General features: G+C 53.0%; 1 protein-coding gene across 2 annotated transcripts in view; it reads left to right on the top strand.

The window, feature by feature from the left end:
• CPNE5 (copine 5) overlaps nucleotides 1-14,960 on the top strand; it is a 90,792-nt gene that overhangs the window by 68,955 nt on the left and 6,877 nt on the right. For both annotated transcript variants that reach the window (XM_065884676.1, XM_065884675.1), the window contains 5 exons: nucleotides 1,486-1,527; nucleotides 3,576-3,651; nucleotides 7,661-7,714; nucleotides 10,988-11,049; nucleotides 14,376-14,422. In XM_065884676.1, coding sequence (XP_065740748.1) covers nucleotides 1,486-1,527; nucleotides 3,576-3,651; nucleotides 7,661-7,714; nucleotides 10,988-11,049; nucleotides 14,376-14,422 — 281 coding nt within the window. The remainder of the gene's footprint in view (nucleotides 1-1,485; nucleotides 1,528-3,575; nucleotides 3,652-7,660; nucleotides 7,715-10,987; nucleotides 11,050-14,375; nucleotides 14,423-14,960) is intronic.

The following is a 14,960-nucleotide window of genomic DNA, read 5'->3' as shown; positions in this document are numbered from 1 at the left end:
CCTGCACTGGCAGACGGATTTCCAGCCACTGCATCACCAGGGAAGCCCAGGAGGCATGTTTATAGAGATCCAACGCATGCCAGGCAGTTTTACCAATTTGTCTCCACAGCTATGCTGTAGGGCCGTTATTATCCCTACTTTAAAATGATTTTGTGGCTCAGAGAGGTTAAGCGACATCTCCAGGTCCCAGTGCAAAGGGCCCAGCATCCAAGTCCACACCCCAGACACTTTCTACTCTTTCCAGATCACCAGCCTACCTTCAGAGGCCTAGATTTTATTTTTCTTTCCATAATAATTCTCCTCAGAGAGACATAGTTTTTTGTTTTTCACAAAAATTTAAAGGATTTCTCTAAATGGTGGGCTTCTATGCCTGCCCCATTTTACATTTTGGTAACAAAAATCCAGTTGCTGCACAACGTACTGGGCATCCCTTCATTTCCTGAACAGTTTCTACCCTGATGCAGGAGAATCCGCGTCCCACCCCCATGCCCCATGGAGGCTCATCTGAAGGGAGACAGCGCCTCCTTCTGGGGGTTCTGGAACTCCAAGGCCGACTCCCTGCAGACTTGAGGAGGTGGGCCGCGGCCATGGGCCAAATGATGAGATATTCATAGAACACAGGCCTGGGCAGCCGCCTCTGTGTGCCCCACTTAGAACTGAAGGCTGGAGACCCAGCTCCCCCATGCCTCTTCCACCTCTCCAGACCCTGACCCTGCAGAGGGACCCGGGCATCTGCCCCATCCCTGGGCATCCCTGGAGGACTGCTGGTACCAAGGGTTAACCTGCAACCTCCACCTCCCTCCTCTGCCTCTGGTCTGCTAGCCTGTTGCCATAGAAACAGGCTAAAAATAAAATGGGCTCCCAAAGCCCAGCCCCAAGCTCAGGAGTCAAAACAAATTAATTAAAGCAGACAGGCTAAAATGTGAAGATAATTACACCCTCACTCAGGAGCCAGTCTGGCATGGAAAAGCTCAGCAGGCCATCCTGAGTCAGGACCCCTGGGTCCATCCCTGACATGCGGGGTAGCTCCCCACCACTCAGACTCCTTGAACCCCAGGGTCCCACCAGGAGAGCCCTCCCTGCTTAGGCCTTGGATCTACGGAGCACCACACTCACACTCTAACGGCCCCACCCCTGATAAACTGCAGTATGGCTTCATGCTGGGATCTGTGCCGCATCTGGGGCGGCCAAGAGAAGGTGGGGTGAACTGAAGTCTGAGGCTGCCTTTCTACATCTTCCCTGAAATTCAGGGAAGTCCCAATGCAGCTTTGGAGCTGCCTCTGTCCCTAAGACCTTTAAAGGCTTCAAGATAGTTCCTTTGTCTCCTGGGCTGCTGCCTCTTCACCGAGGGCCCTCAGAACCAGGTGGGTGTTCCTCTATCCCCTTTTGGCCCAGGAGCGTGAGAAGGCCACGCAGGTGGCCCCATTCTCAGGCTACACAGGTGCTGGGTCAAGTCCATCCCACCATGGGCCCTTTGCCTTACAGGACCATCAAGGTGGAGGTATACGACTGGGATCGAGATGGCAGGTAAGCTGGCAGAAGGACAGAAGGTGAGCAAGGAGGGGGACAGCCCCTGGGAGGAAGGTGGATCTTGCCCTCTCATGGAGAGAGCTATGCCCAGGTCCCCACCCATGGCAGCTTGGGGGGTGAGGGGCCTGGGTTTCCTGTGAAGGGACCACTGCCTCGGTGGCTCATCCGTGCCCAGCTCCACTGAGGCACCAGAGGGCCTGTGTCCTGCAGGACATGGTGCAAGGGGTGTAAGAGGCCTCTTTTCCTCAAATAGCTGCCTAGCGGCCAGCCAGTGTCTAAAGTCTCCCCACATTTGGAAGAATGTAGGATTTTCTGAAATGTGCATGTTCTAAGGTACAGGCAGATATTAGTGACCTCCTGAGCATTCATGACCACGTTCTCTGTGTGAGGCTAAGCATCGTGTGGTGACTGAAGTGCAGAAGATGGGCTTGGCTCTCAGAGACTCCCTGAAATCTAGCAGGAGGCCCTTGACTCCTCAGAGGGGGAGCAGGGCTGACGGAGTGGGATATGGGAAAGGCGAGCATATGAATGGACCCCGGAGCGGTAAAGCAGAGCCTGAGTAGGGCTGAGCCTAACCTTGGGGAGGCCAGGGGCTTCCTCTTCTGTGTATCTAAGTGCCCCCAAGGAGCCAGTATCACTGGGAATTCATAGATGAGGACCAGAACAGGCCTCTCACAACTTTAGTAGAACCCTCACCGGCTCCTGCTTGTCTGTTGAACCAAATCCAAGTATGTCATACTTCCTGACTTTTGTGAGCCCTCCATCCTGTGGTGCTACCAGGGGGGTCATAGAGGGGCTTTAAGCCCTCTGATCTCCACTGGTGCCTATCAAGTCTGTGACATGGATGGGGGATGCCGTGAAGGGCTGTGCAAGTACAGCTCTAAGTTAGGCCGGAGCTCCTTCCAAGGAGCTCACCTGCCCAACACCTTCCTATAGAGAAACTCTAGTGCCAACACTACTCTACCAGCTCACTCTGTCCCCTCCTCTCTTCGCTTTAACCACATCACAGGCAAGTCAGCTTCAGGCTTCCACCCACGATTCACCTCATCACCTTACCCTGGAGTTCCCCATACCGTTCCTTTACCAGGGAAGCTGGAGACAGCTACCAGATGCCATGGGGTCCCACCATCAAGGAGCTCATAGTCTGAATGCTGAGAGCTGTAAATATGTAGACAAAAGACAGTGTGGACTCAAGGTGGGGCAAGGCCCCAGGGGTACCTCCTGGGCATCACACTCCAGCAGGCATTCCTGGCCAGCATGTTAACCACTGCCCTCTATCAGGGAGAGTGGTGGCGAAAGGCAGCCAACCGCAGGGCAGATGGGAGTTCTGCTTTGTACAAGGTTTTGCTGCGCTTACTGTCAACACATGCTTGTGGGGCAGAGATGCAGAAGGTGTAAACGCTGCAGAAAACACCTCAAGCTGCCTGGACGGACCTAAAGCTAATTGTCTTTTCAAAAAATGTTATTGGAAAAATGTCAAGTGCACAGAAAAGTAGAGAGAAGAGTTTAATGAACACTTTAAGCCTATCACCTGAATCTAACAAGTGTAACATGTTGCCATAGTTGCCTTATGTATGTTTTGATGTAGTTTAAGTTACAGTGCATGGCATTTTTACCTCTAAATATCTCATTGAGAATGTCTAAAAGATAAGGGCATTTTTCTAAATAACTACAAATGTCATTATTGCACCTGACACATTGAACAATAATTCTTGAATACCATCTAATATTCATTTCATGTTCAAATTTCCCCAGTTGTCCCCAAAATACATACTATTGCTCATTCGTTCAAATAAGAATCCAAGTATTAGAAGTGGGTCCTATTCTCCAGGACCCTGCTCTTTGCTGGGTGTCTGTTGGGTTTCTTGCTCCATGGGTGACACTGGACTCTTCCCAGGGGCCCACCCTCTCTGCTGGTGTGTACCCCTGGAGCAGAGGCCCCGGCCAGAACTGAGAGCCAGGGGAAGGGACATGAGAGGCGGGGGGATGAGCAGAGGCAGCGCACAGCCTGGGCCTCGCGGTTCAGCAGCAACTTTCCCTTGCAGCCATGACTTCATTGGGGAGTTCACCACCAGTTACCGGGAGCTGGCCCGCGGGCAGAGCCAATTCAACATCTATGAGGTGAGGCAGACACCTGAAGGCTGGGGTTTGCTCTGACTATATGTAGCTCCCAGTTGCTGAGGACTAACAGTGAGCCATGGCTGGGGTTTTTTGTTTGTTTGTTTTTTTTGCGGTACGTGGGCCTCTCACTGTTGTGGCCTCTCCTGTTGCGGAGCACAGGCTCTGGACGCGCAGGCTCAGCGGCCATGGCTCACGGGCCCAGCCGCTCCATGGCATGTGGGATCTTCCCGGACTGGGGCACGAACCCGTGTCCCCTGCATCGGCAGGTGGACTCTCAACCACTGCGTCACCAGGGAAGCCCGTGGCTGGGGTTTTTGCATGTTCTCCTGTGAGGTGGGTGTTAATGTCCCATTTCACAGTTAAGGAGACTGAATCGCAGAGAAGTGAGGGGACTTGACCAAAGCCCAGTAAGTGGCAGAATCAAGAGGCAAACAACCTAAGCTTATCTGACTCCAAATCATTGAGTTATAGTGCCCCCCCCCCCCCCCCGAGAGAGCTCTTCCAACAAGGAGGGGGAATAGAAGTACAGGTGGGCAGAAGGTGGGGAACAGTATCAGAAGGTTCCAGGCCCAAGACCTGAGGTCCTGAGTTCAGGTAGCCTTCTGCCTTTAATCAGAGCAGTCTCAGGGCCTGCAGAATATCTTCTCTTTTCTGGAAGGAAAGAGAAGAACAGGAACCAGGATACCTCCATCTAGACCAGAGAACCTTGGACAAGACACCCAATCTCTCTGGAGATAATATCGTCTGCCTTCCAAGGACACTTTCTACTGCTGAGCCTTTGCCTGTGTGTGTGCTCCCTCTCAGGATACCCTCCCACCTTCCACATCTAGCTCAGGTCCTACTCCTCTGGTGACCTATTTTCTCCCACTTATGAACTTCATGGACAGCATAGTTCATGCCAGACCTACTGAACTGCAGATACTTATAACCCTAATTTACAGCCCAGGGTTCATATCCTGACTCCACCATGTATTAGCCGTGCGACCCTGGCTGAGTTCTTGCCCCACTCTGTGCCATGCACACTGAGAATTAAATAAGTTACTAGAACAATGTCTGGCCACTAGTGAGCATTACGTCAGTGCTATCTCCTAGTTTCATCTGTTGAGCGCTTGGGTGCCAGGAGATTTACATTTCACAACCATCCTACAAACTGGGTCTATCCTTACATCACTCAGCTAGAGCTGGCTTTGACTCCCATCTCTGAACCCTAATCCCTGTGTGCATCCACTCCCTCAACCTGTATCTCTGTTCCGAGTGGGCAGGTCTTGTGTTCCAACTAGACTGAAGCTCCCCAAGGGCAGACAAAGTGACAGCCCTTCCTGTTGCCCTGGTCGCATTGGCCTGGGCCCTCCTGGGCACACAGTAGGTGCTTACTATACATTCACACTGAATTCAATTGAACAAGGCTATTTGTGAGAAGGGAACATGATGGATTTCTTTGAAAGAGCCATGATCCCCATAGTTAATTGCTTTGCTTTTTGTAAGGACAAAGGACGGAGCTGTCTCTGTCCCCTCACCCAGGCAGAGAGAAGCACGCTCCGTCTTTGGACTCATTTTTTTTTTTTTTTTTTAGCGGTACGCGGGCCTCTCACCGCCGCGGCCCCTCCCGTTGCAGAGCACAGGCTCTGGACGCGCAAGCCCAGCGGCCATGGCTCACGGGCCCAGCCGCGCCGAGGCATGTGGGATCCTCCCGGACCGGGGCACGAACCCGTGTCCCCTGCATCGGCAGGCGGACTCTCAACCACTGTGCCACCAGGGAAGCCCTGGACTCTTTTAAGGACATTTTTAGGGAAGTGAAGGGAAGGGGTCAGGTCTCTTGGAGTTTGATTCTAAGGATGCTTGACAGGCTCAGATGAGGCCACGATCTCTCAGGCTTCAGTGACTTGTTTTCTCAGTCATTGGTCCCTGCCCCCTTGCAATCAATGAGAGAAACTGCAGCGCTGGCAAAAAGAAGTGCTGTCTTTACACATCTGAAACGCCATCAGGTAGAAAAGGAATTAACTCTGGCAGCCCCGGGGCAGGCCTTGCACCATGGAGGGCATCCCTGGGAGGCTGGTTTGGGCTCAGGAAGGCCCTTCTAGAGTCAGAAGTGCCTGAAGAGAGAACAGGCTTCTGCCAGGAAAGACCCTCATCTCAGGCCCCAGCATCAGCCTGGGTGTCCAACGCATATGCCCAGCTGTCTTCTGGCCACTCCTTAGACTCAGCCTTCCCAAACTGAATGCACTGGCTAAAGTCCCTGCAGCCCTCCTCTCCCCCTGGCCAGCCAGCTCCTCCTCCTGTGTTGTCATCACAGCGGCCATGGCACCTGGGGAGGCATCCTTGACACCTCCTGCCCCTCATCCCACACCCAGTCCATGACTGAATCCTACTCCTCCTGCCACCTAAATATTCTGACATTTGTCCCCTTCTTTCCCGTCTACCCCCACTGTCACCGTCTCCCCTGTGTAGGGGCTTTGTGACAGCCCCATAATGGCCTTTCTGTCTCCTTCCGTCCTCCAGTCAGTAACCCAAATACTCCTCCAAAATTGTAATTGACCACATTGCTGCCCTGCTTAACCCCCGACTGTGCATGTCACCCACTGCCTCTGCCTGGTTCGCACAGGGGAGCGGGGAGACTCCACACCAGCTGAGATCCTAAAGGGACCTTTACCTACAAGGGGAGTCCAAGCTCCTTCACACTGGTGCCATGCCCCAGTGACCCGCAGTCTATATGCAACCGGGGGGGGGGGGTGCGGGGGAGGGCGTGTGTAAGCAGCCATATACATCACAGCTCTAGGAGCCCCTACGGTCTAGCCCTGTCCGCTTCCCTCTACCCATCCCCACTCTCAGCCCCATCATGCCATCTGAGGCTCTCTGAACTTCCATGCTGTCTCAGTCTCTGTGGCTTCATTTGTGCTGGTGCCTCCCTTGGGGTTCCCTTTGCTGTTCTTGCCTCAGGAAGCCCCCACCTGCACACCCACTCTACCCCAGGGTCTGAAGTGGATGCCTCTCCTTGGTGCTCCTGCTCTACCCCCCACCCCACTCCCATACCTATTACCTGTTTATCATACTTCCTGCCCGCTCAAAGACCACGATGTCCTCAGGAATGGGGGCAATGTCTTACCACTGTATCCAGAGCCAGCACAGCTGCTGGTCCTGGGAGCCCCTCAGTGCCCCTTGCACAGGAGGGCAGACCCCACACCTGCCCTGGAGACCCTGGGGATGTGAGGAGAGGGAGAGGAGGAGGCTTAGAACTCCAGCTCAGGAGTTGGGAGGTTGCTAGGCTGGCCCCTAGGGGGTGCAGCCGCTTAGGGCTGGAGAGGCTGGTGGGGTGGGGTGGGGGTGGGATGGGGGAGGGGCTGTGTGCCAGGTTATGCATGAAACCTCAGAACAAACAGCATGCTTTCTCAGTGCCCACTTCACAGAAGATCTGAGAACAAAACAGTGCTTTAATATTAAAACAGTTATAATTAGAGAGTGGAAATGTGGAATACAGGCAGATTTAAAGATAACAGAGAAGACTTCAAAGAAATGTGCTTGTGGCCAGATTTTTCGGCGATGCCCAGGCCCCCAGGAGTCCATGTTCATTCTCCTCCACTGGGAGGGCTACTTTAGAGTAAAAGTTCGAGATCCGGTAAATTCTAAAAGTTCCACACCCTCATAGAACAGGTTGGGAGACTGAGGCGCAGTGTAGTCTTGGGGCTGCAGTGTGCCCTCATTTCGACAGGCTGCCTAGCAAGCTGTCATCCCGTGAATATGTCAGTGAGCACCATGTCATCTGGGTGGCTTTCATGCCTGTGGTGGCTCCAAGGTTGTTCTGGGCTTCTCTCCCCAGGCTCTCAGTTTCCACCTGCACAGCCTGCTAGTCTCCCACCTGCACTTCCCACCTGTGCCCGAAATCCAGTTCGTTCTTCCTTCTGTGTCTACCTAGTCACCCATGACTCCTCCCTCTCTCCTGACTTCAGGGCCACGCCCAGCCCTGACTGCTTGGAAACGCTCCTTCTTACCTGGTCACCGTTTTTTTCTGCAGGTGGTAAACCCGAAAAAGAAAATGAAGAAAAAGAAATATGTGAATTCTGGCACAGTGAGTAGCCACCCCCTTTCTGCCATGGGTGTAGACATCCCGAGCTAGGTCCGGTGGCAGGAGTCATGTGTGTCTGTGTGTGCTCCTGCGGGGTGTGGGAACGAGACCTGGAGGGTTAGGGGTGGGGAGGGATGGGGCCGATGGAGCAACACGAGGTAGACGTGTAAGAGACACATCAGGCCCTGTGATACAGAATGAGAAATCCCAGAGAGAAACTACCATGGGGACTTCCTGTGGAAGGAAGAGGAAAAGGAGTCGCATTTATTGGGCCCTCTGGGAAATTCCCCATTTAGGTGCTTTTCACAGGTTGTTTCCTTAAGTGGCAGACATTATCATCACCTCATCATGAAAGCGGAAACCAAGGCTGCAGGCAGGGAAGTGACTCAACCAAGGTCACAGAGCTAGAAGGTGGTAGACATGGCAGTGAGCACAACAATTAAATTCAGAGCTTGCAGCTGCTGTGGGCTGTACCCCTGCTTAACCATGACCATGCTGGGATTATACCGGCCCAGTGGCTTCTGGGGGCTGATCTTTAGGACATTCGTGCCTTTCTTCAACAAATATTTACTGTGTGCTACCATGTGCCAGGTGCCTTTCCAGACACGAGGGATACAGCTGGGAACAAGAAAGACCCAAATCCCTGCCCTCCTGGTGCTTATTGTCTAGTGGGGGGGAGACAACACGAATATACACACAAATACCTGTGTGTGTCAGGTGGTTGTGATTGCTGTGGGAGGAAGTAGGGTGAGGTAAATGGATAGGGAATGCAAGAGATGAAACTACTGTTTTATTTAGAGTAGTCAAGGAAAGCTTCTCTGAGAAGGTGACATTTGAGCAGAGATTTAAAGAAGGTGAAGGAGCAAGTATTGAAGATATTGAGGAAAACGAATTCTAGCTGTAGGGATCAGCATGTGCAAAGGCCCTGAGGTGGAGTCCACCAGTGCACTTATAGAACAAACCAATGTCTTTGCAGTGCAAACGCACCCAAGTCTGTACCCTTCGTGTCCCTCCCACTCTAGAGGGCCACAGCCCCATCACCTAATACAGCCAGATGTAGCCATTTGAGTCAGGCCAACTGCAACTCCAGACTAGAAGAGGTCACAGACAGGGAACTCCAGCGTTCCTCCAAGGAACCTTATTTTCTCCATCTGTAAAATGGGGCTAATACATCATCCCTCCCCCGCTTAATGCACAGGGTGGCTGTGGCAGACACATGGGAGATGCAGGACTGTAAACTGCAAAGTACTCTGCTCATTCAGAGGGGGCTGACCACTGCTTCTCTGATTGTAATTGTTTCACACGCAGGCTTGGAGTAATAGTTCTTTTGTCTGAAGCTGCAGTGTTTCTCAGTGGGGATGCTATCGGTATTCGGGGAAGAATAATTCTTTGTCTCACAGGACTTCCCCGTACATGGTGGGATACTTAGCACCCCTGGCCTCAGCCCATAGCTAGCAATAGAGCCCCAGTCATCATGAGACCCCAAAACTCTCCCTCACATTCCCCAATGCCCCTAGGAGAGGCAATACGTTCCCCAGCTAAGAAATATTAGATGTACAGCTAAAAAAAAAAAAAGGTTGAAAACCACTGATCTCATCCAGCTTTCTTACTTTAGAGATAAAGAGACTGAGGCCCAGAGAGGAGATGTGATTTGTCTCAGGTCACACAGTGAGTTAGGGACAGAGCAGGACTGGGCTGAGGTCTCCTGACTTTCCCTTGCTCCAGTATTTCCTAATCTTTACCATAAAAAAATCACTCAGCGTCCAGGATGCTTGTTAAAATACAGATGCCCAGGCCAGTTCCCTGGGGTTCCATTTTAGGAAAGCCAGGCTGGACCCCAGGAATCTGTATTTTGTGCTTCTCATACCTTACTTACTATGTGCAGAGTCTCCTGGGGATCTTGTTAAAATGCCAAGAATCTGCATTTCTACTCAGCATCAAGGTGATTCTGATGCTGTTGTTCGGGGGCTATACTTTGAGTACCAAGTCCCTGGGTCAATCCATATGGCCAGGCAAGTTAGGCAATTACTTCATCCCAGTGCCTGGAGCAGGGTTCAACTCTGGCTGCAGGTTAGACTCATGTGAGGAGCTAAAAATAAAATAAAAAATCCAGGGCTGGAGCCCTATCCCAAAGCTCCTCATATTATTGGTTTGGGGTCCTCACTCCAGCTGCAAGATGTTTTAAAAGCTTCCCAGGGAGTCTAGTGACCACAGTCAGAGTAGAGGCCACTGTCATAGTCCATTCCTAGAGAAAGGAGGCTTTGTCCATCCAGGTGCCTAACACTGTAACCACAGCAAGTGGGGGTCTCCAAGGCCCAGCTCAGTACTCACAGACCCTCCCATTATTCGGGCTAATGGCTGGTCCCCTTTGTCAAGCAGAGGCACTACCTGGCCTCCCACTGAGTTGATAAAGATGACTGAATCTGTACCAGTAGGGGCCACCCCAAATCCTAGAGTGGAGTTGTCTGACACAGGTAAAAGGTTCCCTGCCCCAATCTTCCCTCATTTAATTGATTTTAGCTGCCAACCTTTCCACTTGTTTCCACCATCCTAAATCATTTTCATAAAGAGCTGCCCGGTAGCTACCTGTCTTTGGAAAGCTGTTGCCAGAGAACTGCCAGGGGCATAGATCAAGAGACCTCTGCCTGGGAGAGGGGGCCCCAGATGCTCAGTAACCTCCAGGGAAAGGACAGGCTGTTTAGCAGGAGGGTCTTGTGTCTGAGAGGGTAGAGATCAAGATGCTAGAGGGATGAGGTGGGACAAGTAAGATTTAAAACAATTGCAGACCAAAGAGACACATTTCAGGATTAACAATTAGCGGAACATGGAAGCATGGAGCTTGTCAGCATTGACAGATCTTAGTCCTATGTCAGGAAGACCCCCCTCTCCCTCCACACTCCACACCCGTTGTCCACTCAGGGGAAACTCGATTCCTTGGCTTGAGCCCCTGTACTCCAGTGACAGAGACAGGGCCCTTCCAAAGATGCAGTTTGGCATCAAGGTCAAGAGCACAGGGTCTGGTTCCAGACGGACCTGGGTTCCCATCTCACGCGGCCATGTCCTGGTAGTGTCCTTGGACACACCGCATCGCTTCTTTGAGCCTCAGTTTCCTTGCTTGTAGAATGGAGATAATAATAGTACCTCACAGAGTTGTTGTGGGCACTGTTTGCAATGAAGCAGGCAAATGCTGGCACGTGCTGGGTGCTCCACGGCTGTCAGCAATGCTCTCCCTCTGCCTAGTGCTCCCCGCTGACCAAGCGTCTTTTTGTTTTCAAGGTCACACTGCTTTCTTTTGCTGTGGAGTCAGAGTGCACATTTCTTGACTACATCAAAGGAGGGTGAGAAGAGATGCAGCCTGGTTTCTTCGGCCTCAGGGAGAGGGAAGGGGCCCCGCACATGGACATGAGCAGCTCCGGCCCCACCTGGCCTCTTCAAGGCCATGGCTGAAGCCCACGATCATGGGCTCTGAGCAGACCCTCAGACAACTCACGCAGAGCCCTGCATGCCCCTGATCCTGAGTGGCTGCAGAGGGCACTACTGAGCTGCGGAGGCCAGCCTGGGTCCCGTGAGGTCCCTGTGTGGAGATGGGACCTGCAGGTGGTAGGGACTCCATGACAAAGAGAAATGGGCTTAGGGAGGTGGAAAGAGCCCCGGTCTAGGAGGCAGGAGGCCCAGGCCCTAGGCCCCTCTTTGCCTTGAATTTGCTGGGTTACTTTGGGCACGTCACTCTCCCTCCCTGGGCATCAGTCTCCTCTGCACAGAGAGTTGGAATTAAGTGAATTCTAAGGTTCCTTCCTGCTCTGAGCTTCTGATACCGATGGTCTCTCTGGTGGGGGGCGGGCAGTGATTAACCTTCCCAGTGTCATTAGAGACCTACAAAGGGCAGGAGGAACTGGGAGATGAGCCAGGGGATGGCCAAACACAAGTTTAAGGAGCAGAAAGAACCAGAAGGGTCGGCATCCAGGCAGGCAGAGAAGCCTGGTGGCTCCAGCCAACAGCTCATGGAAAGAGAGCCTGACTCCAAGGTGAGGTCCTAGCCAGCACGCTCCCTGCCAGGACAGGTGCCAGGGCCGGGTGTGGGTAGCCGAGCCCACAGGTGCAGGCAGGTGAGTGATTACACCTGTCTGGAAAGGAGACAGGCAGGGCGGTTGCCAAAGGCTTATCCCAGCCAAGCGGGCTCTTGGCCGCCTGGTTCTCTGGGGCAGAGGGAAAAGTCGGGCCCTGGGAAGCCACACTTACTTTCTCATGACAAGGCTCCCTGCTGCCTTGAGCCTGCAGCGCCCAGGTTTCGAGCTCTCCTCCTACCCCTTGAGCACATGCCCTTGCTGCAGTCACCCACAGGCTTTCCTGCCCCTCCTCCATGCCTTCTCCAGGCCCTGCCCTGGCTCCCTTCCCCCATCAAAACTGCTCTATCTGCTCTCCATCTATTAAGCAACCACCCCTTATATTCCATGGTAATTTTCAAACAATCCTCATCCTGTTTATCCTTCTCATTTGCATAGTGCCCCCAATTTACAGAACACAATGGGCTGGGTGAAGATGATTATCTCCATTTTACGTCACGTGTCCAAGGCCCCAGCACTCAGTCGGTGGCAGGGTTCTTTCCGTCACCACATGCTGCATTTCTTCCATAGTAATGAACCCACCTCGCAGCTCCCAGGTGAGGTGTGATAGAGATGGCTGAGTTGAAGGGCTGGGTGCTGTCTCATTGAGAAGGAGCTCACAGAGGCAAGCCCTGGCTTTCCTCCTCCGCTGTCTTCACACTCTGGAGAACCTGAGTGAGAGGCCGACGTGTGTGTCCAGGCAGGCAGCTGATGGAGGCCTCTGTCTAGGGATTCTCTCCTGCCTGGCCTCCCTCCCCTGCCCCCCTGGACCAGGAGGAAGGCTGTGGGTTCCTCTGCCCCCACGTCAGAGTCCGAGATGGAGCTGGTTGCTGAGCAGCCTGCAAGGAGTACCTTTTCCACAAAAGTAGCTGCTTTCCAGTCCCTTCCTTCTCTGAGCTGTTTCAGAACCCAGAGCAGGGTTTTTACTTAAGGAGTAAAAAAAAGCCTGACTCTCCCCTCATGCTTTATTTGGAAGAGCCAGGCCAACAGTGTCCCTCAGCTGTAGTCCTGCAGGCCAGAACCACCTCTTGTCGTCTTGTGGCTCCTTCTCCCTCAGAGCTTGGAGTCTACTGAATGCTCTGTCCCCAGGCAGCGGACGAGGGGGAAAGAGTGTGGGGAGGGCTGTCTCTGGCCAGCAGACCCTGGGTGGGGTCTCCTGCTAACCATGCCCCTCACCTTTCCTGGAGATTGAAGGGTCCCTGAGCAGCAGCTCAGCTGTGATGAAGTGGAAAGAGGGCTGTGCTTTCTGATAGGGACCAACTGCTAAATGCAGGTGAGGTGAGCCCTGCCTCATCTTTTTTTATTTTTTATGGTACGCGGGCCTCTCACTGTTGTGGCCTCTCCCGTTGCGGAGCACAGGCTCCGGACGCGCAGGCTCAGCGGCCATGGCTCACGGGCCCAGCCGCTCCGCAGCATGTGGGATCTTCCCAGACCGGAGCACGAACCCGCGTCCCCTGCATCGGCAGGCGGACTCTCAACCACTGCGCCACCAGGGAAGCCCTCATCTTTTTTTAAAAAAAATAAATTTATTTATTTATTTTTGGCTGCATTGGGTCTCCGCTGCTGTGCGCGGGCTTTCTCTAGTTGCGGCGAGTGGGGCTACTCTTTGTTGCAGTGCGCAGGCTTCTCATTGTGGTGGCTTCCCTTTGCTGCAGAGCACGGCTCTAGGCACGTGGGCTTCAGTAGTTGTGGCGCACGGGCTCTAGAGCGCAGGCTCAGTAGTTGTGGTGCACGGGATTAGTTGCCACGGCAGTAAAGGTGTCCAGTCCTAATCACTGGACTGCCAGGGAATTCCTAATTATCTTTTCATCTTGTGATTCCCCCAAGCACCTGAAGGATTTGCTAAAAGAGATTCCTGCAGCACACCAAGGGATTTGGATTCAGTAGGTCCACGGGGGGCCTGAGACTCCTCACAGATTCCCAGGTGATCCTGATTCTGCTGGTCCATGGGTGCTCTTCCAGTAGCGCTCTTACAGAATTTTCCACAGACCCACAGACTGGCTTTTACTGGCCGCATCCCCCATGGTGTCATTTAACATATTCCTCTATCCCCTGCGTTTCCTGTAAACAACCAGTAGATAGTTCTGGAAGCTCAGTTAGATTCCAGTTCAGTTTTTTGGCAAGACGACTTCATTTGTTCTTCCCTCAGGAGATGCACAATGCCTGTTTGTCTTTCTTTTTTGCCAAATAAGTTTTAACCCTGAATCTGACTCCAAATTTGCGCCAGGAACGCAGGGAAACCCTACTTCCCTGGCCTCAGGTGGACCCAGAGGCAGGGTTTGGAGAGGAAATAAGAAATCACAGCCATGTGCCCAGCAGAACATAATCATCTTCAGAGAGCTGTCACACTGCCTAACTCTTTTGATGCTGACAACAGCCCTTTGGGGGAGGGTGTAGCTGATGATACTATCCCAGTTTTCCAGAACTGGAGATGAGTGACTTCACCAAGGCTACATACCTGTCAAACAGTGGGGCTGGGGTGGAAGCCAGGTTTCTCGCTCCCTGTCCAGTACAGGCCTGCCTTTGTCCAGGTTACTCTCCTGCTGTTCTTCCTCTTCTAGGACCCAGATCAACTTCACGGTGGCCATCGATTTCACAGCCTCCAATGGTGAGTGGGGGCATGGGCAGAGGAGCTGAATGGGGGCTGGGGGCCTGGAAAGGCGAGGGCTTTTCAGGGCTGTGGTAGTTGGCCCTAGCTGGGAGCAGATCTCCCATACCCTCTGGCCTCATCCTCACTGAAGAGGAGGAACTTAGACCTAGAGAACCAAAGATGCAACCAAGGTGGCGAAGGTACCCCCAGATTGGATCATGGTCACTAACAAATCTGGCCTCTGGGCCTACATACCCTGAGCCACAGCCTTGCCCTTGAGGATACCCACTCTCCCTAGGGCAATAGGACAGCTACTCTGGGCCCATGGAGAGCCCTGGAGCAGAGGTATTTCCTCACAGGATCAGATTGCACAGCCCCTGTGCCGTTCACCCCACAAGCTGGAGGGGAGAGCCAGAGGCAAGACTGAGCCTTGTGGTCCTCAGGGAGGCAGGAATGCCCAGGAGATCCGGTCCTCACCCTTGCTCGGGCTTCCTTCCTCCTCTGACCTTCTCCAGTGTCGGGCTGTGACCAAGTGGCCGGGAGCAATCAATGCCAA

This window comes from Phocoena phocoena, chromosome 10 (assembly GCF_963924675.1).
Source record: "Phocoena phocoena chromosome 10, mPhoPho1.1, whole genome shotgun sequence".
In the NCBI taxonomy this organism is placed as follows: domain Eukaryota; kingdom Metazoa; phylum Chordata; class Mammalia; order Artiodactyla; family Phocoenidae; genus Phocoena; species Phocoena phocoena.
Note: the sequence above shows the minus strand (reverse complement) of the source record. Positions and strands in the feature narration are given on the sequence as shown.